This window comes from Diadema antillarum, unplaced genomic scaffold, assembly GCF_040938485.1.
Source record: "Diadema antillarum isolate AM-2024a unplaced genomic scaffold, OU_Dant_1.0 seq00000225_RagTag, whole genome shotgun sequence".
NCBI lineage: Eukaryota > Metazoa > Echinodermata > Echinoidea > Diadematoida > Diadematidae > Diadema > Diadema antillarum.
The window spans coordinates 404827-431893 of NW_027271277.1; the positions used below are offsets into that span (position 1 = coordinate 404827).

At 39.1% G+C, this 27067-nt stretch overlaps 1 protein-coding gene across 1 annotated transcript; it reads right to left on the reverse strand.

Annotated features, from left to right (window-relative positions):
• Positions 1 to 3465: 3465 nt before the first annotated feature.
• On the reverse strand, positions 3466 to 24402 carry LOC139729202 (large ribosomal subunit protein bL9m-like). Its single transcript, XM_071640131.1, has 8 exons — positions 24310 to 24402; positions 15092 to 15206; positions 14043 to 14202; positions 8949 to 9073; positions 7722 to 7775; positions 5848 to 5952; positions 4642 to 4725; positions 3466 to 3567 (listed from the first exon to the last, which is right to left on the reverse strand). The coding sequence occupies exons 2-8, from the start codon at positions 15188 to 15190 to the stop codon at positions 3466 to 3468; spliced, it is 729 nt and encodes a 242-aa protein (XP_071496232.1). The 5' UTR covers positions 15191 to 15206; positions 24310 to 24402.
• Between the last annotated feature and the right edge of the window lie 2665 nt (positions 24403 to 27067).

A 27067-nucleotide genomic window follows, 5' to 3' on the forward strand; every position in this document is an offset into this window, starting at 1 on the left:
GGGGGCGTGACTAATATTTCTGGTGCCACTTCCGGGTTCCATTTCATTTTTTTTCTTCTTATTTCTTTTGTTTTTAACGAAAAATAAAGGGGGGGGGGGCGTGCGCCGGTTGCACCCCCCTCTGGATCCGCAATTAATTAGCCCTTTTTGTGCCAGTGAGTCCATGTGCACAAATTCTCTCTCACTACCTCTCAAATAAGTGTACGATGTGTATATGTGTACTGTAGTTATATGATATCATCTGGCTTGTCTCCATGAAATCTAGCAGGTTTATGTCAAATGCAGTTGATTTGCCATAAATATGACACATTTTCCTCGTTCTCACTTGATATGGCTGAATGGAGCATGGTGTACCGACTACAACACTTCTTTGCTCTGATACAGTGTACTCCCGATATAACAAACACGGTTAAAACGAAATTCCGGTTATGACGAAGTAAGAATTCAGACCACAACATCACTTGCCTTATGTATTTTCATTGTTTATTTGTTCGGTTATAAAGAAATTTGGATATAACGAAAGGTCCCGACGGTTTCATTATAACAGGAGTCCACTGTATATAATGACTGCGAATTACCTGTATATCAAATGACACTGAACTGTAGTTCACTCAGTTTCATGTTCCACTGGGTCTATCACCAATTATAACTTTCTATGGATCAGGAATACAATTACATGTAATTAGGGCGACTTGGACTTTCGGACCGTTAACCTACCTTTGTCAGTGAAGGATTTTCATATCAATGTTGTTGTTAAGAATCAATGATCCTGGCCAATCAAACGCCAGCATAACATTACGGACCTAACATTAAGTTGCTAATCACATCTGAGGATACTCAACAATCAAAATGTCATGGTTACATCTGTACACTGTATTTGCACATCACACTGCTAATGGTAGACCTCATGGTCACTCCTGTCTTTGCAATACTTATTTGGTTGTTGTTTTTACTGACTTGTTCCTTATACATGAGCAAGCCCTATCTCTTACACATGAAGCCCATCCGTTACCCATGTACACATCTTTTATGTACAATATTTACTACCGGTATTCATTGTGAGTGTTTCAATGAGGTAGAGTAATAAAAGGCCTTCATCTGAGTCCTTTGTGTCCTTATGTAATTGTCTGTATGGGTTCCACAATTTTCCAAAGTCTCTTAATTGCTAGTAATGACTTATCAAGGGGTTGCGAAACATTTTTTTTTTTTTTCAGGCTGGGGGTCAAGGTCAATGACCCCCCCCCCCAAAAAAAAAAAAAAAAAAAAAAATCTAAAAAAATCTAAAAAAATCTAAAAAAAATCTAAAAAAATCTGAGGACAGAACCTTTGGAAATTCATAGTTGTTACAATCTTACTTTTATCTTCCCCTGCAATTATCAATTACAATGTATTATCATCACATGGGTGTACACAGACAATTACATTTTAGCAAAACAGAGGAAACCTTTAAGTTATGACATCCCAAATATTTGAAAGTAAGATAATATAACATGCAACTCGCTTTATCACAAAGTCCCGAAGATTTGCAGCTTTTTTTTGTCATAATCATGGAAACTTCGTTACAACCCAAGGAAATGTAATAATTTAGGGAACTGATTTTTCTTTGTTTCAACAAATTTCACTCTAACCATGTTCGATGAAATGGAAGCCCGCTGTATATGCACTGGGTTTCAACACGTTCAAGGCACCCATAATAGTGATCTTGGGCAAGTCAATCTCCTAGCAGCACTTGCAGGCACACACACACCAATATGCAATGCACACAGAGAACCTATTTGATGATACACTTTGCATGTTTGTCATAACACAATTTATTCTGTGCATTTTGCGCACAAGGGGACAGCACTTCTAGCTGTATGCCATCGTAACATTATACAGAACATGATTGAGTGATCTGGGTGTTCCCTCAATTGCTTTAGTTATAGCCTCTGGTGATAACTACCAGAGCGTTTTCCATCATTTAGATCATGTTAACAACATTACGTTACTGGTACAGGAGGGAAACGTTGGGTAGCCGAATACTGTAATGCAAGATATTTTCGCAGCATGAAATTTTCGCGAATTGCCACTGGCATTAATGCATATAGTGTAGAACTACTTTTGTGCACATTTTAATTTCATGAATCTTGGCTCTCAAGAAATTTGCAAAATTAAAATGCACACAAACATTTCTGGTTTCACAGTATTTTGCATATCATGAATTCAGAGGCTTACCATACACCATTGCATCCATTACACCTGACTACTTCGATTTGAACACTAGCACCAGTCAAGCATTCTTTGATCCAAAATTCAGCTACATATAAGAGATTATCAGTACAGTGGAAACTCAGTATAATGAGATCCTTGGGATCACAATTTGTTCTTTATATCAGATATTTTGTTACATCAATAGTGAAAAAACAATACAAAACATAGGAAATGAATTCCTTGGGACCGAAAAACTAGTTTGTTATATCAGGTATTTTGTTATAAAAGATCTCTTTTATGTCGAGTTTCCACTGTACATGGTCACCTCCTACATAGTAATTAAATCAATCTGTTCATATATTAACTGGTTTAGTGCTCACTGCATCAAAATATACCTCAACCAGGAGATTACCCTACTTTGATTTTCACAGCATATCATTGGTTGATATTACAAGAAAAGTGCCTATTACGAGAAAATTATTTTCTACATGGTTGCTTGGGGTGAGCAATTCAAGTGCCCTTTTGGGGCTAGACAATCTGGTGGTTTTGTATACAAGATAATTGGAATGATTTCTTATCAATGGCAAACTCACTAAAGTGGGCCAATTTCTGTCACTTGCTTGTTGATGAATAACCTGTAAAGCTCTTCATTTTGCCAAATTCTTTTGATTTTACCTCTATGACTGGAGTTCACTGTTAATTTGTGATTAGGGTTGGGGAAACCTTGAATAATATGCATCATAAGCTGGCTACAGAATTGCAAAAATTAATCCTTACAAAGGAGGTATGATATGCAAAGAACTTGGAAAACATTTGTCAAAACATCAAACCTTTCTTGTTCATGATCCTAACCTCAATAGCTCTATGACACTGAGAGAACCACAATGGAGAAACATAGTCCACTCTACATTGCAAGATGGCAAACAAGCCTGCCACACAAGTAGCAAGACCAACATACTCCTGAAAAAGGAGCATGGTCACTAAACTTAGTCGCCGATGGTTGCGTAACTTGGTCACTGAGGATCGTAGTGTGGAACTAGTCGACCTTGCTCGAGTCAACCTCGCATAAGTCAAATAATCGCCAAAGTCGAAGGTCTTTTCAAGTCCTTTTCTCTTTACATTCTATTGATTTTAATCCCTCATAAGTCAAATTTTCTATAAGTTGAAGCTACTTCTTCAGTCTAAATAGATTCGACTAAGGCAAGGTTGACTGTTTAAGTTTGAAGCACAACACTTTGTTTCATTCTTTCCAACTTCATGTTCTTTTCTTCGTCTTCACCCTTCCTCCTCTGCTTTTCTTGCTTCTCGATCCCTCCTCGTCCTAGGGACATGCTTGACTACATTCATCTCCATGGGAACCGTCTCCAATCCATTCACCTGTAGAATCAAGACATATGAATTACAGGCAAAAGTTAAAATAATGTCTGCAGCTTGGGAAAGATTGAATTGTCATGTAAGCTAAGAAAAAAGGAGAAGAATAAAAAAAAACACAGTGAAAAAATTCTGATCTTAGCTTGATACCTCCTCACAGAAAATGCTGAAAAATTAACAAACAGCAACAGCAACCAAAAAGGACAGGAAAATTGGTCTCTATTCAATGTCACTAACTAAAACTGATCAAAACAAAGGTCAATAAAATGATGTCAACACATCTTATTTTACTGAAATGAGTGTGATCTAGGTGTGCATTTAATATGGCATGCCGTTACGGCATGCCGTAACCAACCATACCACATCGTAGGCTATATCATTGTATAGCATCATCTTGTATTTTTAAAAGGTACAGCTATACACTGCAATCATGGCAGCCAATTTTCAGCTTTCGGTGATAACGATCCCAATGCCAATTCATCCCTTTTGTGATGAATGCGTAATAATGATCATGATGACAACACATATATATTTTGTAGAGAATAGTGCTGTGGTACTGGTGCTGCTGCTACTGCAACCACATGAAGTGTTGCTGCAGAGCTGTAATCAGTAAGAGATAAATAATTTGTTAAATTAAGAGATTTATCTTATGTACCAGCTTTCATTTTTTTTTTTTTTTTTTTTAAGATCGCCAACAGAACAAAATCTTCTTGCATCAAGTTTTAAACTTACTTTCACCCATTTTTTGGTAACCCAAGGTACAGCACAAAAGAGAAAGAACAGAAAAAAAAAAGTAATTATTCAACAGGATATTGTAAAAGTGGTTTCTTTCGCGGTGGTTTTATTTTCGCGCTCTTCGCGCTTTGAGGTTGAACCGCGAATTTAACACCACACGAAAATGTTTTGAACTCGTCGCTTGTACAACGCTATCATTACCGACCGCGAATTTAACCACACGCGAAAAAGTCAGCCCCGATGGAAACCGCGAAAGTTTCTGTACGCGAAAGAAACCACTTATACAGTAAAGGATTCTCACTTGGTAACCCAGGCTACCAAATACCACATCATATGTTGACTTACTGTCACTGTGATGTTGTATGTTCCAAAATCTGTGATTGGTTCGTCAGGGAGAGTCAAGGCATGCTCTGGTACAACCATCCAAAGCTGTGTTGGGTGAAAAATAGATTAAAGGGGTAAACACACGAGATGCACATATTACAGTGATTGGAAATAGATAATAGACTTTATTGGTATGTTGTCACTTTACAATCAAAGTGCTTTCAAGATATGTGTGCCCATTGATTTCCTTTGAGCATCTTCTCTTCTCCTTTGGATGAAATAACAAACTAATAAATGCTTGAACATGTCTGGTGAAACTACATGTTGACACAATGATCAAAATGGATACAATCAGTTACCTCAAAAAGGAAAAAGCTTACATTTGACTTTCAATCATTTAATTTGAACAATCAATGCTTTGTTCAATTTTAGTTTAGGATTTTGCCAAGTTCGAATGAATGTGTTGAAATTTTCCTACAAAAACAGAAAGAATTGTGACTTGAATCATAACCTCCTAACTAAAACCATGCCTTTCAAATATTAGAGTAATGAGTAGCTCTTTCACCACATATTCTTGCATCTTGTCTAGTTTGAACTGGATCAAATCCTCCTCAACTTTCAGCATAAAATGTGCAATTTCAAATTTTGACCATAACCCATAATTGCAAACACAGAAAAGTATGATTCAATTGTCCGAGATGTTTTACTGACACACATCCTTGAAATATTCCAGTAACTTTTGAGTTAAAGGTCCAGTTTACCTTTGGGAGCAGTCATTTAAAAAATGTTCAAGGTATCGCCTCTCATGCATATGTGTACGTCTGTTGTACCACAAAACACCCTCCCATATAAAAGTTTTGCAATGAAGCCTAAGATATAAGGAGATGTCAGTATTTTTTCTCAATAAACTGTAACGGTATACGGTTTAGTCTGGAAACATTCTTATTATAACTATTGTTCACATTTTGTACACTTAACGATACTTAGCATCGATTTTACTGATTCAAATTTTCACAGTGGTTGTTTCTATCCCTAACTCACATTTTAGAACTATTTTAAAGCACTAATGCTTGGTTTTTGTTTCATCTGCAAATGGTAAATTATGCCTTTAACATGAAATGATTGTGCACAAACAGATAGATGAGCAATGCTAAACCAGAATGCCCAAGAGATAGCGCATGACACAGGGCTAAAGATTAAAAAAAAAAATAAGTAAAAGCAACTCACATTATGCCTGAAAGCATGGATTACATGATCCTTGGTGATGACATCCCACTTCAGTTCATGGTGCATTTTGACTGTCAGCTGATTCTTTTTCAGAAAAGCTATGGTCTAGGTTTTCAGCGCCACAAATAAAAAAAAAAGGAATGAGAAACATAAAAATCAAAGTGAAACAAAAATATACCATCTGTTATAATTGCCATATCAAATACATGTAATGTCAGTATACTTTAATTTACATAATTTTTTCACACATGGCCGTGTCAGATGAATCCTGCATGTTTTTAATTCCATGGAATCGAAACATTACATAGTGCCATGAATAATAATCATGCAAAAAAGAAGAAGTTTGAGCGCTTTCATTTTCATGCTAGTTTCTTGTCGCATGAAAAGAACAAAAATTTCCACTTTTACAGTATTGCCTGACTTGCCTTTGCTTACCAGACAATACCCTGCTGCCTAGGTACTACAAGTCATATACCTCACTAACATTTACCATCTCAAACCCAAATCCAACAGAATTGCTTAGCAACACATTCAAATTCAATGTGTATTTTACAATAAAGATTATAAAATAACAACCAAAAAGGTTGCTAGAATTGTGTTTTCTCATACATTTGTACTTTAATTTGATGAAAATAACTAGGATTCATTCCTACAAATAACTGGAGAGAGAGACATGAATGAAGTATCATCCTGACAACATACAACCTGGAACAGAGGTCTATGAGTTTCCATCTCTAAGAAAGTCTCGACTAACCACACACCAAAACATTCATACATGATTCATCAATTTTTCAACGTGAGAAGTCAAGGTCAGTCCTGTATTACATGGGAGCATTTCAAAGTTTGACATATTAAAACAGGGTGATAATGTGGGAAAGGAGATGATTAGTACAAGGAAACCTGATTAAAATAAGCTTGCTTACAAGGTACCAGGTACTGTAAACGTCCATATTTTCGCGCAATTAATCTTTCACGATGAGCGACTTAAAAACATATTTGCTGGTTCTTGAATTTGTGCTGCACATTTTTCATCCCATTCAAAATGTGCAGAGAAAGTTGTGAAGCTATTTTCGCCGGTTTTAACATTTGCACTAGCCAAACGTAGAGTGAAAATTAATGTACCGTGAAAATTTGTGCATTTACAGTACAACGAGGAAAAATCGGCGGTCCCAGTGACCTCGTTTTAACGGGTATCCCAGTACTTTAACAACTGCACTGATAGTGAGTGCAATAAACAGATCACAAAACTTTAAAGGACAAGTCCACCTTTATATACATGTGGATAGAGTGAATGCAGCAATATTAGTAGAACACATCAGTGAAAGTTTGGGGAAAATCGGACAATCCGTTCAAAAGTTATGAATTTTTAAAGTATCTGCGTAGTCACTGCTGGATGAGAAGACTACTACAGTGTATGATGTCATATGCGTACAACCATATAAAGAAAATAAAAAGAGAATTTCACAAAACTTTACTTTTTGAATAAAGTGCACATTTCTTCGACTTGTTACTGACATATGTTAAGGGTAATATTGTTCCCCCTGCCTTCTGAAAGAGAGAAGTCAAGTGTTCTTTTGTTATGCGAGAAAAGTGAAAATATGTTGGATTTTCTTTATTTTTTCTTTATATTGTTGTATTCATGTGACATCACAAGCTATAGTAGTCTTCTCATCCAGCCTTGAGTGAGCAGAAACTTCAAAAATTTATAACTTTTGAATAGATTGTCCGATTTTCCTCAAACTCTCAATGATGTGCTCTACTAATATTACTGCATTCACTCAACCCACATGTATATGAAGGTGAACTTGTCCTTTAAATAGAAATAAAATATTTCTTGTTTCATGAGAATTCTTGAAAATGTTGCCTTTGCTTACCTTTACTGCCATTGGAGTGAGTCTGAGCGGTGTAGACTTATCATCCTCCTCCTTCTGTTGGAATGTGAAAATAAAAAAAGCAAAAAAATGAAGTGTGGGGCACATAATGACCAAATATGGAAGTTATAGAAGAAAATTAAGTATGCATGATTTTACAGAACTTGAAAGCTTTCAGGAAATGCAGGGATGGCATGCAGTGAAATGTTGTTGAACAAACAGATATACAGGAGGAAGCAAAGGGCTAGGGACCATATGAATGAATAAATCTGACACATGTAATTAGTAAAATGGTCATATCAAAATTTGGAGACTGGTCATGCTCCAATTGTGTGCTGTCATTATTAGTCAAATGTGAGGAAACGTGTCATTAAATTGTACTGCATGAGGATACAGCATCATGGCAACACAGGTACGGACTACATAGCAATTGATACAGAAGATATTAAAGGAAAGCAATGACAATGAAGAACAGCTACAGGAATGATGCATCTTTTTTGTTGTTTTGTTTTGAAGCTCTATCACAGGACCTCTTTATCTAAGGCATATTACTATAAAGTGGCATTTCACTGTCTATCTAAAAGTGTCTCCCCTTCATATACAAATCAAATGAACTGCAAAATTCACATACTACTACAATCATCACTAAAACGGATTTCACAGGATACTTATCACTGAATAGGAAGAAATACTAATATTTACAGAGCTTCCATGAGGTCTAATCACTTCTACTGATCAAGCACTTTCTGTATTTCCAGTTCCATTAAATTACCACTAAAAAGTCTTGTTTATGATACCCTCCTCTCAAGCATTGCATGTCCAAATGAAGAATATCTACTAAACTTGTACTGGAACAGACTACAGGGGCTTAATGCATACAGTAGTTTGGGATGATCGCAAGTTGCTATACACCAATTACTCTGGTACTTTTTCAAATACAATGCACTCCCATTATAACGAACACGTTATAACGAAATATCAGTTACAACGAAGTAAAAATTCAGGCTGAGACACAATCCGCTCAATGTTTTTACTGTTTATTTACTCGGTTATAACTAAATTTCGATATAACAAAACAAAACTGCCTGTCCCAAGGACTTTGTTATAATGGGAGTCCACTGTACTCAAATCTGATTTGTTAATGCATAGTCACTGCAACTGCAACTGCAACTACTGCAACTTAGAATTGCTGTAAAGAATGGTGCCCAGGTATGCCTTTACAAACCCCACCTGTTTGGCCAGTGCAAACTCCTTTAGGTTCTCTGGGGAGGCATAGACAGCAACACCCGTTGGCAGCAACTTGTTTCTACCAATCCGCTTGTCCACCGTGATCACGTCTCCTCGTAGGCCGTATTCTGGGAAGTGACGAGACAAAAAAAAAAATCATTGGTGCAGTGTCCACTGTACATCCAACAAATAAGAGTGTTTATTGCCATCCTGGGCTCATCCATTAGAATGGATGAAGGCACAACCGGGCTTGCAGTGTCAGGAATGGTGGGATCCATCTCTTCACTTAAATTTGCTCTTGGATGTTCATATTAATCTGAAAGATGTTGATCCATACATTTTCCAGTAACATGGACATATCACACTATTGGCATTCAACATGAACACTAACTGCTAATTGTAGGACACCTTTTTTTCTTTTCATTTGGCATATTAGTGCCTAGTTTATATCATCATTTGACTCCTACTGTTTTTGAGGGGTAACCACATGAGGGGTTGACATAGTTGAACAATTTACCAAAATGTGTGTGAAACAGACTACTTTATTAACCAAACTTGCATCACACTAGTCATGATAAGTGAGGAAGCATTTTTTTATCTTTTTCATATTTTTAATGAGCACAGGTTGCTACTCTCCCTCACATGGGAACACTACTGTATGTCATACAAGTATCTGTTGATCAAAGTCTTGTGTCTATGCAACCACTGGCTCCTGCTTGTACAGCTGGGTCTTAAACCCCTGACCTTTTGTGAATGACACAGAAATGCTGGCAAGGGAGCCAACTCCCCAAACCTGCTGCAGAATATCAACTACCAAGGGACCAATCATAGTTGTAACTAAACCTGGCTCTTAATAATAATGGAAGTCTGTCGGGTTCGACAATGACGTCAGTGACGCCGGAGGTGGGAGCGGAGCCCAAAGGCGGACGCACAGACGCGGCCACATGTTGGGCATGCCACAGCAGAAGTAGGGTCCGTGATCCTCTCTTTGCGGGCTTTTCGCTTCTGGTCCAAGCTCCTGAGGCGCTTCTCCTCAAACAGTCTTGCACCCCTTTGTACAGCTGGGCGCCAGACGGTGCGGTCAGAGGCAAGCGACTGCCAGTCACGGGCTGAGATGCCACAGGCAACAAGGGAAGTTTTCAGACTGTCTTTGTACCGCTTCAGGGGCCTTCCAATGCTCCTTGCTCCAGAAGCCAGCTCGGAGAAGAAGATCATCTTTGGTAGACGAGTATCATCCATTCGGACAACATGTCCGACCCATCGGAGCTGGGCCTTCATGATGAGGGCCTCGATCCCAGACATTTTGGCTCTGCGAAGCACCTCAGTGTTTGAGACTCTATCCTGCCAGGAAATTCCCATGATTCGTCGCAGGCAGCGGAGGTGGAACTGGTCAAGTGCACGGTTTTGCCTCCTATACAGCGTCCATGTCTCACAGCCATAGAGCAGGGATGTGACGACGACTGCCTTGTAGACTGCCAGCTTGGTAGAAAGCCTGATGCCTCGTTCACCCCACACACGTGTCCAAAGTCTGCCAAACGAAGTTCCTGCTTTTGCGAGCCTCTTGGAGACTTCCTTGTCCATGCTGCAGTTTGAAGACAGGCAGCTTCCCAGGTATGTGAAGCTCTCCACGTTATTCAGTTTTGTGCCCTCGATCTCGATCTGAGGCTCAGGAGGTGACAGGCCAGGTGCAGGCTGGAGCATCACTTCTGTTTTTTGCAGGCTGATGGTCAGTCCAAAGGCTTTTGCTGCTTCTGCAAAACAAGTGGCAAGTTCTGAGAGGTCTGGTTCATTCAGTGCTGCAAGCGCACAATCGTCTGCAAACAGGAAGTCTCTCACAAGGGCCTTCAGGACTTTGGTCTTTGCCTTCAGACGTCTAAGGTCAAAGAATCGGCCATCACATCTGTACCGAATACTGACACCAGCATCACACTTGGAGAGGGCACAGAAGAGCATGGTAGCAAACATGAGGCTGAAGAGTGTAGGAGCCATCACACAGCCTTGCTTTACACCATTGGAGACTGGGAATGGGTCAGAGATATCTCCGTTTGCCACAATGCGAGCCATCATGCCATCATGAAAGGACTGGATGATCCTGACAAACTTAGGAGGGCAGCCCAGCTTGGTCAAGATAGCCCACAGACCCTCACGGCTGACAGTGTCAAAAGCCTTCGTCAGATCTACGAAGAGGATGTATAAGTTCTGGTTTTGTTCTCGGCACTTCTCTTGTAGCTGCCGTAATGCGAAGATCATGTCTATTGTCCCCCTGTTGCTCCTAAATCCACACTGGCTCTCAGAGACCACGTCGTCCAGCAGATGGTGTGAGATGCGGTTCAGAACAACACGGGCCATAATCTTTCCTGCGATGCTCAATAGTGATATGCCCCGGTGGTTGTCACATGAAGCTCTGTCCCCTTTGTTCTTGTACAGATGCACAATGTTGGCATCCTTGAAGTCCTGCGGCACCGATCCTTCTTCCCAGAATTGCTGTATCAGCTCGGTCAGCTTGATGGCAATGGCTGCACCTCCCTCTCTGAAGATCTCTGGGGGTATTCCGTCAGGACCAGGTGCTTTCCCCGCATGTAGTTGCTTGATTGCCTTCAGGGTTTCTGCCAACATTGGGGGGTCATCAAGGAAGGCCAGGACTGGGCGCTGTGGCATATCTTGAATGGCCTGCTGGTCGATCTGAGAAGGTCTGTTTAGTAGCTGGCTGAAGTGTTCGCTCCAACGCTGTATGATGTTGCTTTTCTCAGTAAGCAGGGTTCCATTGGCAGAGCGCACAGGTGCCATTGCATTTGGCGTGGAGCCATACACATCCTTCAGGCTGGCAAAGAATTTCTTTGAGTTGTGCTCGTCTGCGTACTGCTGTAGTTCTGCAGCCTTGTTCTCCCACCACTTGTCTTTCATCTGTCGCAGCTCGGTCTGCACCTTTCCTCTGATGTTCTTGAGGCGGTCACGCTTCGCTTGGGAGTCTTTGTCATTGAGCCAGGCTGTAAAGGCTTCTTTCTTCTCCTGGAGGAGGGTGGTGATCTCCTTGTTGTTGTTGTCGAACCAGTCTTGGTGTTTCCTTGTCATATATCCAAGAGTCAGACTGGCAGAGTCATACACCACATCCCGGAAGTTGGCCCAGGCCTTCTCGTAGTCTTCCTCTGCTGGTAGATGTTCAAGCTGGTTTGCAAGGTTGGTGATGAGGGCTTCTCTTGTGTTTGGTTCATTTAGCTTCTGGACATCCATTTTCTTTTTAACGTCAGATTTCTGACGTCTATGCCTGCTGACAATGGAAAAGGACAGTTTGCACCTCAGCAGCAGGTGGTCTGTCCAGCAGTCAGCTCCCCTCATTGCTCTTGTGATGCGAACATCCTGGATGTCACGGCGCCTGGTGATCACATAATCAATCAAGTGCCAGTGCTTGGATCTTGGGTGCATCCAGGTAGTTTTGTGGATGTCTGGCAGTTGGAACAGGGTATTGGTGATGGTGAGTCCATGTTCAGCACAGAGGGTGAGTAGCAGTTGGCCGTTGGTGTTCTCATGGCCAATGCCATGTGGCCCAATGACATCTGGCCAAGACTGGGCATCTCTACCCACCCGGGCATTGAAGTCCCCTAGTATCAGCAGCTTGTCGTCTTTAGGAACTGACCGCAGCACTTTGGAGAGGTTCTGATAGAACAGCTCTTTCTCCTCCAGAGTATAGGTCATGGTGGGGGCGTACACACTGATGAGTGACAAGTGCGTCTTGCCATGGAGAGGGATTCTCATCACCATCAGGCGGTCGCTGATACCCCTTGGGAGGGACCCCAGGTTCTTGACGAGGGTGGTGCGAATGGCAAAACCAACTCCTGCCTCCCTGCGTTCATTTAGTGCCTTTCCCGACCAGAAGAAAGTGTATCCAGCTCCAGCCTCGGTGATCTCCCCAGTGTCTGCAAGGCGTGTCTCGCTGAGGGCAGCAATATCGATGCTGTATCTCAGCAGTTCTCGACCTACAAGTGCTGTTCGACGTTCTGGTCTGTCACAGTTTTGGTTATCCATGAGTGTCCTGATGTTCCAGGCTCCAACACATAAGGTGCTTTTCCGGCGGGATGATTTTGAGTTCGTCTTTCGTGTTTCTCTTGTATTTCGACCGCGTGGTAGATGTCCAGTCAGCTGCGGTATGCTGACAGGATGGAGATGAGGCAAGCTTTTTTTAGGTCACCTTTTCTAGACCCTTCCCCATGAGGGGGGAGCAGTGCTGTCCCTGAAGAGGGCTGCTCCGTCGTCAGAGTGGCTGCCGAACTATGCCCTTGCCCCGGTAGGTTGTAGAACGACCATCCTTGCCCTGACCGCCTGAGTGTAGGTCCATGGCTAGAAGCTCCCAGCGCCATCTTGCACCTGCTACCGTCGCCACTCGCCCATCGCCTCAGGACTTGGGAGAAGAAGAGAAGAGATGGAGGGTGGAGTCACTGAATCCTGGGCAAGAAGAACTGTGGAGGCCTTGGGTTGCCCAAGCCCAGGACCCCCCTCTCGGTCCAGCTGATCTAGCCAGGAGGGACGCAGGGCGACACATCCTAGCCACAACTGGACTGCAGGAGCTGCCGGAGAGATGATGAAGCTGCAACACCTAACCGCCTTAGGGGCTCCGCTCCGGATTTGGATAAGGTTTACTCCCTAGCCTTTGATTAGCCAAAAAACTGCCCGCAAGGCAGCGGGAGACTCGTGGAGGGCGGGGACGTCTCACTACCCGTACAGGACCAGAAGGACCTGCCCACTGCCCCGACCTGGCTCTTAAAGACCTGGTAACTATACACCATAGAATGGGTAGACTGACCCTGCTCAGATATTCGAGAATCTCCTAAACTGTACCAGATACAGCTTTATCGCTGATCTTAATGCGAGTACTTGTACATACACAGACGAAAAATCACAACTAGAGTGCGAGTCGATCATAGGCTTCTATGTCTATATTAGCTGATGGGAGCTATTTGTGGTTTTCGAACATATCCTGGCGGGCAGCAAATGAATATAGATTAAATCGAGCCATCCATATTTTCCCATGTTATAGGGTCATTACAGATCATGACCTTTGACTCTGCCTGGTAATCATTCCGACCAACACCTCCCACTCACTTGGGACATCCTGAGTGAGGATGAGCTGCAGCTTCCGGCGAGGATTGTGTTGGGTGTTCTCTTCCAAGATGTAGACCCTGTGCTGCTTCTTCAGCACCCTCGGCCCTTTGCCCAGCTTGGGGATGGGGGGCGGGAACAGTCTTCTCACAATGTTCACATTCTGAAGAAATCAAATGACATACAAACCAAGTGTTCAGGATTTTTTTGCTTTTTGTTTTTGTTATTTTTCAACAAAGATCCAAACGATAAATCACAGAGATTGTGTCTATGGCAAAAGAAAAGTGAAAACCCTTAAACAGTTTCATCTTTCATTCAAACTAATGCTAATTATATTTCCAAAAATTTGAAAGTTGTTCTGGTAGTAGAACTCTAGTTGACACAACTGTACAAATTGTACCAATACTGCAACTATCTCTTCTGAGGTATAAACACGATTAGATAAAGAGATAAAATGCATACAATTTATTCCATAGATGGCTTTATATACCTCATATATAGATTCCTCTCATCTGATTGGTTAAAAGTGGAGTCATGAAAATAGCTGTGCCCCATTTTTTATCAAAATGACGTCCTGATTTACTGTGCCCGGGTCATAGAATCAACTGTGCCCTGTAAATAGGTTTGGAGACAGTCGCAACCCCGTACACTTAGATCACTCACATGTACACACCAATGATACGACCATCGCGCTGTCGATCAGCGTTGATTACGAGTGCTGCAAAAGAGACCTGAATCTATATTTTCGGTATCTATATTTCAGAATCTATATTTTCTGTATATAAAACAAATAATGAGAGCTTGATATTCGGGGAACAGTTAAAATTATGTAGGCCCTCGGTGATGTGAAAACCATAACTATGCCCTCAGCTTCGCTTTGGGCATACCGATAGTCATGGTTTTCACATCACCTTGGGCCCAAAATTTTAACTGTGCCCCTCATAGCAGTCATTATTTGTATAATAGACCCCTGTCCTTAAATCTTGTGGGCACTTTTGTCAACTGGTCACTGCTAAAAGAATAACATTACAATGTACAGACTTTGAACTTACCCTCTGTTGAAGCTGAGTAAGTACTGCTGCACTGTGACCGGCAGTGGAAAGGAGTTGGCTTGACCGACTCACAATGGCTTGAGAGAATGCTGATAGCATGTTGACCAACACAAAGCTGTCATTTGTGGAATGATAAAACAGAAAGGAAAATTTTACAGACACTAAACACTATAACATTGCCTGTGATGAATTCATCAATGAAAACAATGGAGAGAGTTCCTTATATAAATGTACCCCTACCACTAGCCCGACCAGACGCCGTGCGCTAGCACGCGGCCACACAACAACAAAACTGTTGAAAATTTTTACATTCTTATCACAAATTTTACAAATCACTCACGTGAATTGAGATGCTTGGACTATGAGCATTGTATTTCAGTCCATAGTAAACCCTCACGCAACATACGCTGAGCAAAAAGTCCAATCTTAACCCGGAATGCTGTGATCATCGCTGTGCAATTCAAAATACAATTGTAAATCTTTCCCAGCTGCTTTGAACGATGCAAATTGCGCTGCTAGAGTTTGTACGTCCGCGCGGTCGACAGCGCCCCCTTTGCCCAGTGCTGCGGAGTACAGGATTAAAAAATGTGTCATTTTTGGTAAGTTGTGAAATATGTATGTCAATATCAATAGCTGAAAATGGTAGCTAAATAGATAAAGTTTTAATCTTATGTAGTCTTACTAACAAATATGGTGCAGTAAATTCAAAATAGAGTCAGTGCCCCGGAATTATAAGATTACATAGTGTCCACACCGTACAACCCTGTCGAGACTTACACTTGTGTACAGCGACAGGGCTGAGTATAGTTACCCCACTACTAATTTTGCCATACCATTCTTTTTTTATAATTTTGTTTTTATTCAAAAAATCAATGAAAAATCACATTTACAAATGATTTTACAAGATTAGCATACAAATCACAAAAATAAAAGAAGAAATAATAACAATAATAATAATAATAAAGGGCAGAACAAAGATAAAATGCATGTATTATTCAAGAGCTGAGCTCCGAAACACAGGAAGAGAAGCTAAGGTATTCACATTATGTCTTATGTTTAACTTCCAGTTTGGTATTTTGGCCCTGCACTTCATTTGACCCCAATAAATTACAAAACATCCTTTGATGTGCGCAACCAGCTGGCATTCCTTTGATGTACTGAAGGCGATTGGAGTCTGAAGGTCGACTAGCGGAGCGATCTACATAATAGAGTTTACACCACCAGATCAACTTTTCTTAGCTAACGCAGCCACCTGAAACAAACTCTCTCCCCCTTCCCCTTCTCTCTCCCCTCCTCTCTCTCTCACCCCCATGCACATTTAACATACATGTATATTCAACCTCCATTGCATCCCGAAACAACACTCGAAATCACTGTTATAAAGAGAATCGCTCCGCCACCCGATCTCCCCCATCCAAATATCCCAAAATACGTACATGTACAATCGTATATAGATGTATTATTCCATTGGAAGGTTAAGAATTCAAAGGACATTTTAAAAGCAGATTGTTATTTGCTCGCAAAGGCCTTGTGAGTCAAGATGTCTTAATTAATCGGGGAGCTCGCCCTTGGAAGTATAAATGAATTAAAGGTACTATAATATGTGAATATGCAGTATAACACTGAGCATTATACTTATACTTTATAATTATGGTATTACAGGTACATAGCATAAACAAGATCTTAACAAGGAAAAAAATAAAGGAAGAGTGGCAGTGTGCACCACTTTTGTCGAGGGTTGCAGAAGTATATCAGCACAGGCAATAAATCATTTAGTACAAGTGTAGGGATGAATATAAATGAGCAAAAGGAGCAGGCATTGAACTACAATATAAAGTGTAATGCATACATGTACATCGCATCACTCAAAATAAACAACAAAGTAAAATATATCAAAACCCATCATCCAAAATAAATATGGCTCGCATATACAAATTTGATGAGATAGAAAGAAAGAAAAAGTGAGGGAAAATTATAAATCAAATCGCCATTTCTTAAAGTGCACGGGCAATTTGTTTCTTTTTTTAGCAGAAAAATATTCAACTTCTTTCTGTTTCCTAACAAAGCATTTAAATGCAGTAAAATTGGGGAGACTGTTATTAAACTTGCAAGTATAAATGTAGTATTTTACAAGCAAAAACAAATACGTAACAAATTTATCACTACAAATGCCAAATAATTTTTCAAAATTGGTTACATTGCAAACATTCTCACATTTCTGTGAGATTACATCCAAAACCCCTTGCCAGATTAAAATGACTTTATCACATTCACAAAATAAATGAATCATTGTTTCGTCCCCAGTATCACACAATGAACATTTTGGAGAATCTCTTCTATTAATTTTATAAAGAAATTGATTCAAAGCAATTGCCTTATGGAAGATTTTAAAATAAAATGATCTCAATTTTGTGTCAATGGTACAAAAATAATTAGAAATATGTATTTTCTCCCAGTCTAAGTTAACAGGCACGGGTATTTTATCACCCCAATACTGATATCTCTTATCTGGAACATGGGAGCCTATTAAAATATCATATGCATTCTTTGGAACTTTCTTTGTGCTTAAAAGCTTTTGAACTATAGTTTCATGAACTCCAAAAATATCTTTGTCAAAATTCCTAATCCATTTTTCAGGTATATTTTTTATCAAGAAATTAAATTTTCTTCTATCACTCAAAGGAATGCCAAAATCTAAAACTAATTCTTCGAATAATTTATGACCTGTTAAAGGAGGGTTGAATAAATCCGACATGGTAAGAATATTATTATCGAACCAGGATTCATAAAATAAACACGATTTAGATTTTGAACGAATAAGCCGGTTAAACCAAAGACACTGACATGCACTTAAATCTGAAAATTTATGGCCATAAAACTCTACAGTAGCTACTTCTCGATATATATACCATACACGGAGAGATTCTGCAAGTTGTGTACTGCCAAGTGAATTAAGAATATTTTCTGGAGCAAAGGAATTCCACAAAAATGAAATTTCAGCATTAAATTTTTGCAAAAAGGATAATTCAATAGATTTCCAAGGGGCAACAAAATTTACATCAAGGAGGTGTTTTACCCAAACCAACTTTTGGGCATTGGCAAAAGATAAAAGATCGATCATTTTTAAACCACCTTCAGCATAATTATTACACACAATCTGTCTCTGGACTCTGTCCTTGCCTCCATTCCAGATGAATCTAAAAAAAATTGAATTTAACTTTTGGAAAAAGGAACGAGGGATTCTAATACAAAGCACAGAAAATAGAAATATCAATTGTGGTAATACCAAAGTTTTAACAACACACACTTTACCTATTAGAGAAAGATTCCTCATTCGCCAACAGTTTAATGTTTGCTCAATTCTGTTCAATTTACTATTAAAATTTAAATCAAACATACGGTGAACATTCAAAGAAAATCTAACACCCAAACAATTAAATTCTGACTTTTGCCAGGATACACCATGACTGGTGAATGGGAAATCCAAACATCCTTTTTTTGCGCCAATCCATATAGCCTCCGTTTTACTAAAATTAAGTTTACATCCAGAGTACTGGCCAAAATTGGATAAAGTTTCAAATAACTGAGAAAAAGAAATATTAGACCCATCAATAAAACAGACAGAGTCATCTGCAAAAAGAGAAATTTTGGCTTCTTCATCTACAAATGAGATACCTCTTATTAGGTCATTTTGTCGTACGGACAGTGCCATAATCTCAATTACGAAAAGAAAGAGATAAGGTGAAATTGGGCACCCTTGAAAAATTCCTCTCTTCATAAAAATACGACTGGATAAAAACCCATTATTTATTACATAACTTTGACGAGCTGAATACAAGGTTTTAATAGAATCAATAAATTTATGACCAAAATTGAATTTTTCAAGGATTTTAAATAAGAAATCATGAGAAACACTATCAAATGCCTTCTCAATATCAAGCAAAATAATTGAACCAGGAATGTCATAAGCTTCGGCATATTCAATAATATCTAAAATAAAACGGATGTTGTGCCCAATATTTCTCCCTTGCAAGAAACCAGATTGGTCCACATGAATGAGATAATCCAGACAACGTTTCAATCGGTTGGCTATGCATTTGGCTAGAATTTTATAATCAGTGGTCAAAAGAGTAATAGGTCTGTAATTTTTTACTAACAGGGGGTCTTTATCTTTTTTGGGAAGAAGGGTTATTATACCATTCCTTTGGGAGGCTGACATTAAACCATTTTGCAGAGAGAAATTAAAGGAATTTACAAGCATGTCACCAATATCACTCCAAAAAACAATGTAAAACTCAATAGGCAATCCATCTAACCCCGGGGTTTTATTCTTTTTCATGGACTTGACCACATTAAATATTTCATTTTTGGTAAGGGGAGCCTCCAATAACTGTTTGTCATCCTCATGTAAGAGAGGTATGGAAATATTATTCAAATATGTTTCACATGCTTCATTATCAAAATCAGTATTAGGAACTGAATATAACTTACTGTAAAATTCATAAATATTATTCAGAATATCTTTGGAATCTGTAATCACATTATTATCATTATCTTTCAATTTATTTATATTTTTCTTTTGCCAAGATCTATTTTCCAAGTTACAAAAATATTTGTTACTTTTTTCACCTTCTTCTAACCATCTCACCCTTGATCTTATTATTAGTCCTTTTGTTTCAAAATCAAAAATTTTATCCAATTTATCTTCCAATTCTTCAAGTTGTGAGTACAAAGGGTCGTCAAGTAAAACAGAGTTGTTTGACAGTTTTGATTTAATCTTGTCAATGCTTTCTAATAATTCATTTTTCTCTTTATTTCTATCCCTTTTTTTTCGTGCAGAATATTCAATAGCGACCCCAGTGATGAAACATTTTAAAGAATCCCACAATATATTAGAATCACATTGGGAGTCTTTATGAATGATCTTAAAATCCTTAATTTTTTCCTTTATTAAATTAATAAAATCTGTATCATGATATAAATAATACGTATTCAGTTTCCAATATCCTCTGCCTCTGGGAGGCTGATTATCATTGAAACAAACAGAAACAGTTGAATGATCAGAATTAATTCCAGGCAAAATTTTAGTTTCTTTACAGTTATTTACAAAGTTATCTGAGACTAAAATAAAATCCAACCTAGATAAGACTTGAGGTGTTTTTTGGTGTCTTGTATATTTTTTCAAATTAGGATTAAAAAGTCTCCAGATATCACACAAACCAAATTCGTCCATCAATGCAGAAAGCATTTCACTTGCTTTTATATTAGAATGTTTATTCCTAGAACCTTGGTAATCAAGAGGGCCAAGAACAGTATTAAAATCACCAGCTACTAACAGAGAAAAAACATCAAATTTATTAATTTCAGCAAACAAATGAAGTAAAAACTCAGAATCGTCATTGTTAGGAGCATATACATTTACAAGAGTTAGGGGGAATTCATTGAGAGTGGAGTTCAAAATTAAAAATCTACCATTGGGATCTCTAAAAATGGATTTCACCTTAAGATTTATTGAATTCCTAATAAGGATTGCTACCCCACGGCTATTGGAGGTAAATGAAGCAAAAAAGGCATGTTCACCCCATTGAGAGTGCCACAATTTTTCATCCTCTCTACTGCAATGCGTTTCTTGGAGAAACAAAATATCACAATTAAGAGAGCGAAAGTAATGAAAAATCTTTCTCCTTTTCACATAATCCTGCAACCCTCGACAATTGAACGAATGTAGTTTTATATACATTAAAAAACATCTATTAATAATACCATTAAAACATATATGGCAAAACAAAAGGGCCGAGCCCATGAAGGAAAGAGTACAATACTCAAAGCCAAACAAAATATATATAATATATAATACATTCCTAGGTTGCCTTGAAAATAGATTATGCAATGTCTGCCAAACAAAAAGAAAAAATTAAGTAAAAAACAATAAAAGAAAAAAGAACTAAAACCGAGCATTGGTGTAATCATGAAAGAACAAACTGAGCAAAATGTGGTGCAAGATGAAAAATGCAGGCCTCAAATCAAACCACGGACCTGCACAATGCACACTTCTCTGGCTTGGTGTTTGTGGGCAACATCTTTTTCATGCCCTTTATCCAGTTACTATAGTCAGACATTAAAACAAGCATATTTAAAAACAAACATACTTATGAAAACAAACAAACTTAAAAGCAAACATGGAATAGTCATAACATTTTATGACACGATCCAAAATATTGTACAAAGCTGTGACAATATGATCCTCTTGTTTGATCCCGTTCATATTTGGATGACAGATTTCTTTACATTTATATCCAATGATCTGTTAAAAATCACTATCACGGACACAAAATAAAACCATGATGTACTCTTGATTCTTCACCGCTATTTGAAATCCAACGAGGATTCTTGTTGGTATCTTATTTTGATTGCTTCTGATCTGCAACAGCTGGTGGGTCTGATGGTGTTATGATCCGTCCACTAGAGTCCTTGGCTTTCAGTATAGCGGGAAAAATGAAAAAGGGTTTCAGACCCTTTTCCCTGAGCGCTTTGAAGGATGACATCTGAGCTTTTCTTCGCTCCAAAACACGCTTTGACAGATCATCACTGATGAAGATCTTCCTCTCCCTTTCTTCTTTGCTCGACACGAAGCGGATCAACTCCCTTTTCACTCTTTCTTTATCCCTGTAGTGGTTGAATCCAACATGCACTGGCCTGGGTCTCTGATGTGCATCATGCTTGTTGCTACGATAGGTGGGCGTTCGGTGTACTCTTGAAGTGCATCTATCAATGTCGACATCAACTTTGGCGATCTGAAAAAACTGCTTCACTACTTGCGTGGTGTTATTCTCCTCCTTATCCCCTTCGGGTAGGTTGTAAATCACAATGTTATTTCTCCTAGATCTATTTTCTAGATCGTCAATTCGGTCCTCAGCCTTGGCTAAAGCCACCGACAGACTATCAACTTTGGCACTTACTTCGTCTATGTTGTGTTGCAGCACGCCATGAGTATCCGCGCACTGAGCAGTAAGTTGCTCAAAACGGGCGATTTGCCTAGCCTCGTACGCCTTAAACCACCGGGGAGCGTCATTGTCGATTTCCGTACCTTCGGCCACGCCGACCATATTTCCACTGTCAGTTTTCAACTTTTTCTTCACTGGGCTGTTGGAGACTGAACCAGAGTCCATGTTTGAACCAAGAGGATCCTAAATGATAGTCTGACTATATGATTATATGTTAATTACTTGAAATGGCGTAAATCAGGGCATGATATGAAATTTCCTCAGAGCACTGTCACAGCACGTGTCGCTCTACCCGCCGCCGTATTGCTCCTCCTTGCCATACCATTCTACTGTGTACTACCTTACCCTTGCGTATGTTACGCATGGATGAGCAGTACATCCAGGGCATTCATTAAGGCATTCAGAGCAACTTCCTGGTGCCACTTCCAGGTTTCATCAGCTAACGGCCCTGAGTAAGATTATAACTGTTTGGCTAGAACACTTTTAAAGTAAGCTAAAAGTTATTATTTTTGACATGATTCACAACTTTACTTGGCCTGGGACAGTAGACTGTCGACTGTCAAAGAAGAAAAAATTCTATCTGTTTTGAAAAAAATGAGTTATAATCAAAACATAAATCTCATGATCTCATCATGGAGAATGGATATGTGTGTGTGACAAAAAATCACAGTGCGAACTTGCGACCATTTATATATAAATATAATACAAATGTAAGATGGATGCGAAGTGAAGTGATGGATGAGTAGCCGCACAGTCACAGTGTATGTACGCAGGCGAAGCCGATCAGTTGAAGTTCAGTGAGTTGTTTAGAACAAGGCAAACTAAATTGTGCCATAATGAGTCTCGCCCATTCGCGTACAAGAAATTGTGTGCAAATGGGATATAACAGATAAAAAAAGAGATAAAACAGGGTAAAAATTTATGGCAAAAAAGAAACGTGCCACAAAAACTTAACATTGGGCCCTTAAAGTTCTTTGACCCCTGCCTGTGACCTTTGACCTAGTGGTGACCATCCACTCCCCAAGGGACATCTACCATCCAAGTTTGGTCACAAACGGACCTATGGATTAAAAGTTATGACGAATAGAAATGCGCCATAAAAACTTAACATTGGCCTTTAAAAGTTTGTTGACCCATGCTTGTGACCATTGACCTTGTGGTGACCATCCACTCCCCAAGGGACATCTACCATCCAAGTTCAGTCACAAATGGAGTTATGGATCAAAAGTTATAATAGAAACGCACCATAAAAACATAACATTGGGCCCGAAAAGTTTGTTGACCCCTGCTTGTGACCTTTGACCTTGTGGTGATCATCCACTCCCCAAGGGACATCTACCATCCATTCCAAGTTTGGTCACAAATGGAGTTATGGATCAAAAGTTGTGGATCAAAAGTTATGACCCATAATAGAAATGTGCTATAAGAACTTAACATTGCCATTGCCTGGGCCCTTAAGTTCATTGACCCCTGCCTGTGAGCTTTGACCTTGAGGTGACCTTCATATATATATGGTAAAATGTGAAACTTTGTATGACCCCTCTTCTATGCTTCTCTCGAAGTTAGATTGCAATTGAAGCCCAGAGTATTAAAGAGTTACTGAAGTTTTTGTAGCGTTACGGCCCCGGACAGACGATGGACGGACGGACAACGGATGGCCATGGATGGACGGATGGAGGGACGGATGGACGGACGCGACCGACGGACGCGACAGACGGACGCAACGGACGGACTGACGACGGACGGACAGACGCTGCAGGCGATCACTTAGTCTCCCCTCACCTCCGGTGCACCTGGGCTCGACAAAAATGAGTGACAAAAGTATGCGCTTGTAACTGTAAGGGCGCTTGTTGTAATTGACAAGTGTGCCTGACCCGGCAAATGTTTGTTTATTGTGACATCATGCGATGCGAGTCATGCGATGGAACAAAAACTTCGAGTCAATCGTGAGTTGTTTAGTACAAATAACCTGAATTACCTTGATCTTGCATAACCTGTAAATTAATATGAGATTGTTACACGGGAGTCAATGCATATGAATGGAAATGGGTGATGTCAGCCATGCGCTATCCATTTTTGCTCAAAACTACAAATAAAGCGAACGTTAGCTAGACCCATCCAGATCCAGATCCCCAGCCAGCCCGACCAGACCCCGTGCGAAGCACTGCAACATACAGCTGCCTGTGTCGGGACAGCGACCCCCAAAATACTCACGGTCACGGATTCTGAGACACAGACTGGCCTTCTTTTCGTAGTGATTAACAGTTCTTTTTTTCCCCTGCGGACCTCCAACGCTCCTACTGATATCATCGACCACTAATTTTGACAAATATTGATTCTGTCGCTCTGCCGTTCTCCCAGCGAAGCTGGACGCATGACACGACTCCAAAATAACTGCAGTCAAAAACACACGTGTTGTAGTTGCCGGTAGATACACCACCACCGTCCTGTGTGGTGCGTGTGTCACATGCACAGCTAGCTAGCGGGCCCTGCGCCTGCCTACAGCTGCACGAGCACTCTACTTGTGTATAACAGAAAACAGACGAAAGACTGATGGGCTGCCGATTTGAATCACATTATTGCTCTAATGATTACAGACTAAACAAATTTTAAAAAGAAGGAGAGAGGGAGACACACACACACACGCACACACAAACACACACACATACACACACACAAAAAAACAACAACAGAAAAACAAAACAAAACAATACTTAAGCTCTTGTTTCAGAAACATTTTCCCATTTCATAAAATGCAATCCCAACTTATTTCTTTTTAAAGCAATTTCTTTTTCTTCATCCCGAAAACTTATTATTCTTTTACAAATTTCCTCAAAAGTAAGAATTTTCCCTCCGACCTAGATCTAAAAATAATATATTTCAAAATGAAAATTATTGTATTATAAAATTTTACTTTTGGATCCCTTTCCATAACACCAAAATGAACATCTTTCCACTCTATATTTCGAAGATCTGCAATCTCAAACCTATCTATCACTTTCTGCCACAAATTCTTAACATACACACAATCCCAAAATAAATGTTTATATGTTTCTACCGATTGCTCACAAAAAGAACACCGGTTATTTGCAACGAAACCAAACTCAAAAAGATTTTCCTTTGTATAAACAACTCCATTTATTTATACTGAAATTCCCTAACTTTTGTTAGAAGTGTTGTCATTCTTGGTCTTAAAAATAAATGTGTAATTTCCTTTTTCGAAAACAAATAATCATTTTGGCCATCTTTCATTCGTAAAATATACGATTGCTGTAAATTTGTAACTAAGAGTTCATACACCTTTCTAAATGAAACATCTTTCAATAAAATTACATTTTCAAAAAATTTCAAAGAAATATTATATTCCTCTTTATCAACAGAATAAAAATCATATATACTTCCCTCAAATTTCTGGCTTCTTACAACAACCTCCCCTATTTTCCAAACTTTAACTATATTTTCACTATCTAATCCTAACCTGTGAAAATGTACTGCTGATCCGAATACAATCTTTTTCCAAAATTTGCTTTACTAATTCTTCCTATACAAATTTTCACAAAAAATCATTTTCCCTTTACACAAATAATCCTTGTTATTAAAAAAGATTGGATTGATCTTGCCTTCCTGATAATTCCGGTTATTCTCCATTTCTTGCCATGCTCTCAAAATTCCTAAATAAAACAATGGTACTTTAAGCTTTAATAATCGTATATCATAATTACACAAAAATATGAATATTCCTCCCACAGTCCTGAAAATATAATCCAAAAAAAAAGTTTCCATCCCATAAGCTTCTCACCGTATAATCGCTTCAACCACCTAATTCTTTGACTCTTAACAAATAATTCAAAATTTGTCATTCTAAGGCCACCCTCACTATAATTCTGATAACAAATAAAATACACACACACACACACACACACACACACACACACACACACGTCATGTCAGCAAGTCATATCCTAGTTTGTTATCAGTGGCGGATGCAGAGGGGCCGGGGCGGGGCGGGGTATAGCACAGGGCGTGCGCCCCTTCTTTATTGAATTGAATTGAATTTATTCGTTTCATTTCCATTTTACATTGCATTGTTGTTTACATATTGAAACATAATATTACAGTGATTATCAGAATGAATTGACAGAATAAGGGTAGTAGGGCCTATCTACAAGCGGAAATGGGGTGACCCAACTAAAAGCATAGCTTGTAAAATTTGTAGGTCACCATCACGAGTAATATTCATCTACTGTCGTATGTACAGTCGAGTAATTGAGATTTGAGAATATAACATACAGACTCCTGAAACATATTTACATAACTTGTAAATATTTACATCACAAAGGTAGTAAACATGAATGAGAAAGAGAGGGAGAGAACGAGAGAACGAGAGAGAGAGAGAGGGAGAGAAAGAAAGAAAGAAAGAAAGAAAGAAAGAAAGAAAGGAAAGAGAAAAAATAAACAGTGGAATTAAAATGAATAGGAATTCCACATTAATAATATACCATATAAAAGTTGATATAAGATTACCTTATAGGGTAGGCTAAAAGTGTCCAGATATATGGTATAGGATTATAAAGGCTAGTTACTATATCGTAACATATTTACTCAGAAGACTTAGTTTTAATTTGTATTTGAATGTTTTGAGGCTTGTGGTTTGTTGAAGAGAATAGGCTAAAGAATTCCAATATTAGGTTTGGTCCAGCAAAAGCAAAAAGGAACAAATTAGGGGCAAGAGTTATAAACTCACCAGAATTTCCTTGAGTTACATACAACAAAAAGAGTACCGGTACTTAATCTAGTCGCTATTTTTCGTACATTGTGACATAGGCCTACTCGAGTACACTACCACTGGTACATTACCAGGACTTATACGCTTGAATGAGCCACTAGTACACTTTGATCTTTAAATTGGCAATGGTCATGCATGTACACAGCCTCAATACTAGTAAATTGGTATACTAATTTTAGTTCATCA

What these genes read in the sequence shown, in the direction of transcription:
- LOC139729202 (XM_071640131.1), bottom strand. Translation starts at nt 15,190, where the DNA reads ATGCTATCAGCATTCTCTCAAGCCATTGTGAGTCGGTCAAGCCAACTC. An exon ending in TTACTCAGCTTCAACAGAGG is followed by an intron (nt 14,203 to 15,091) that starts GTAAGTTCAAAG and finishes TGATTTCTTCAG; the next exon opens with AATGTGAACATTGTGAGAAG. An exon ending in CATACAACATCACAGTGACA is followed by an intron (nt 3,568 to 4,641) that starts GTAAGTCAACAT and finishes TTGATTCTACAG; the next exon opens with GTGAATGGATTGGAGACGGT.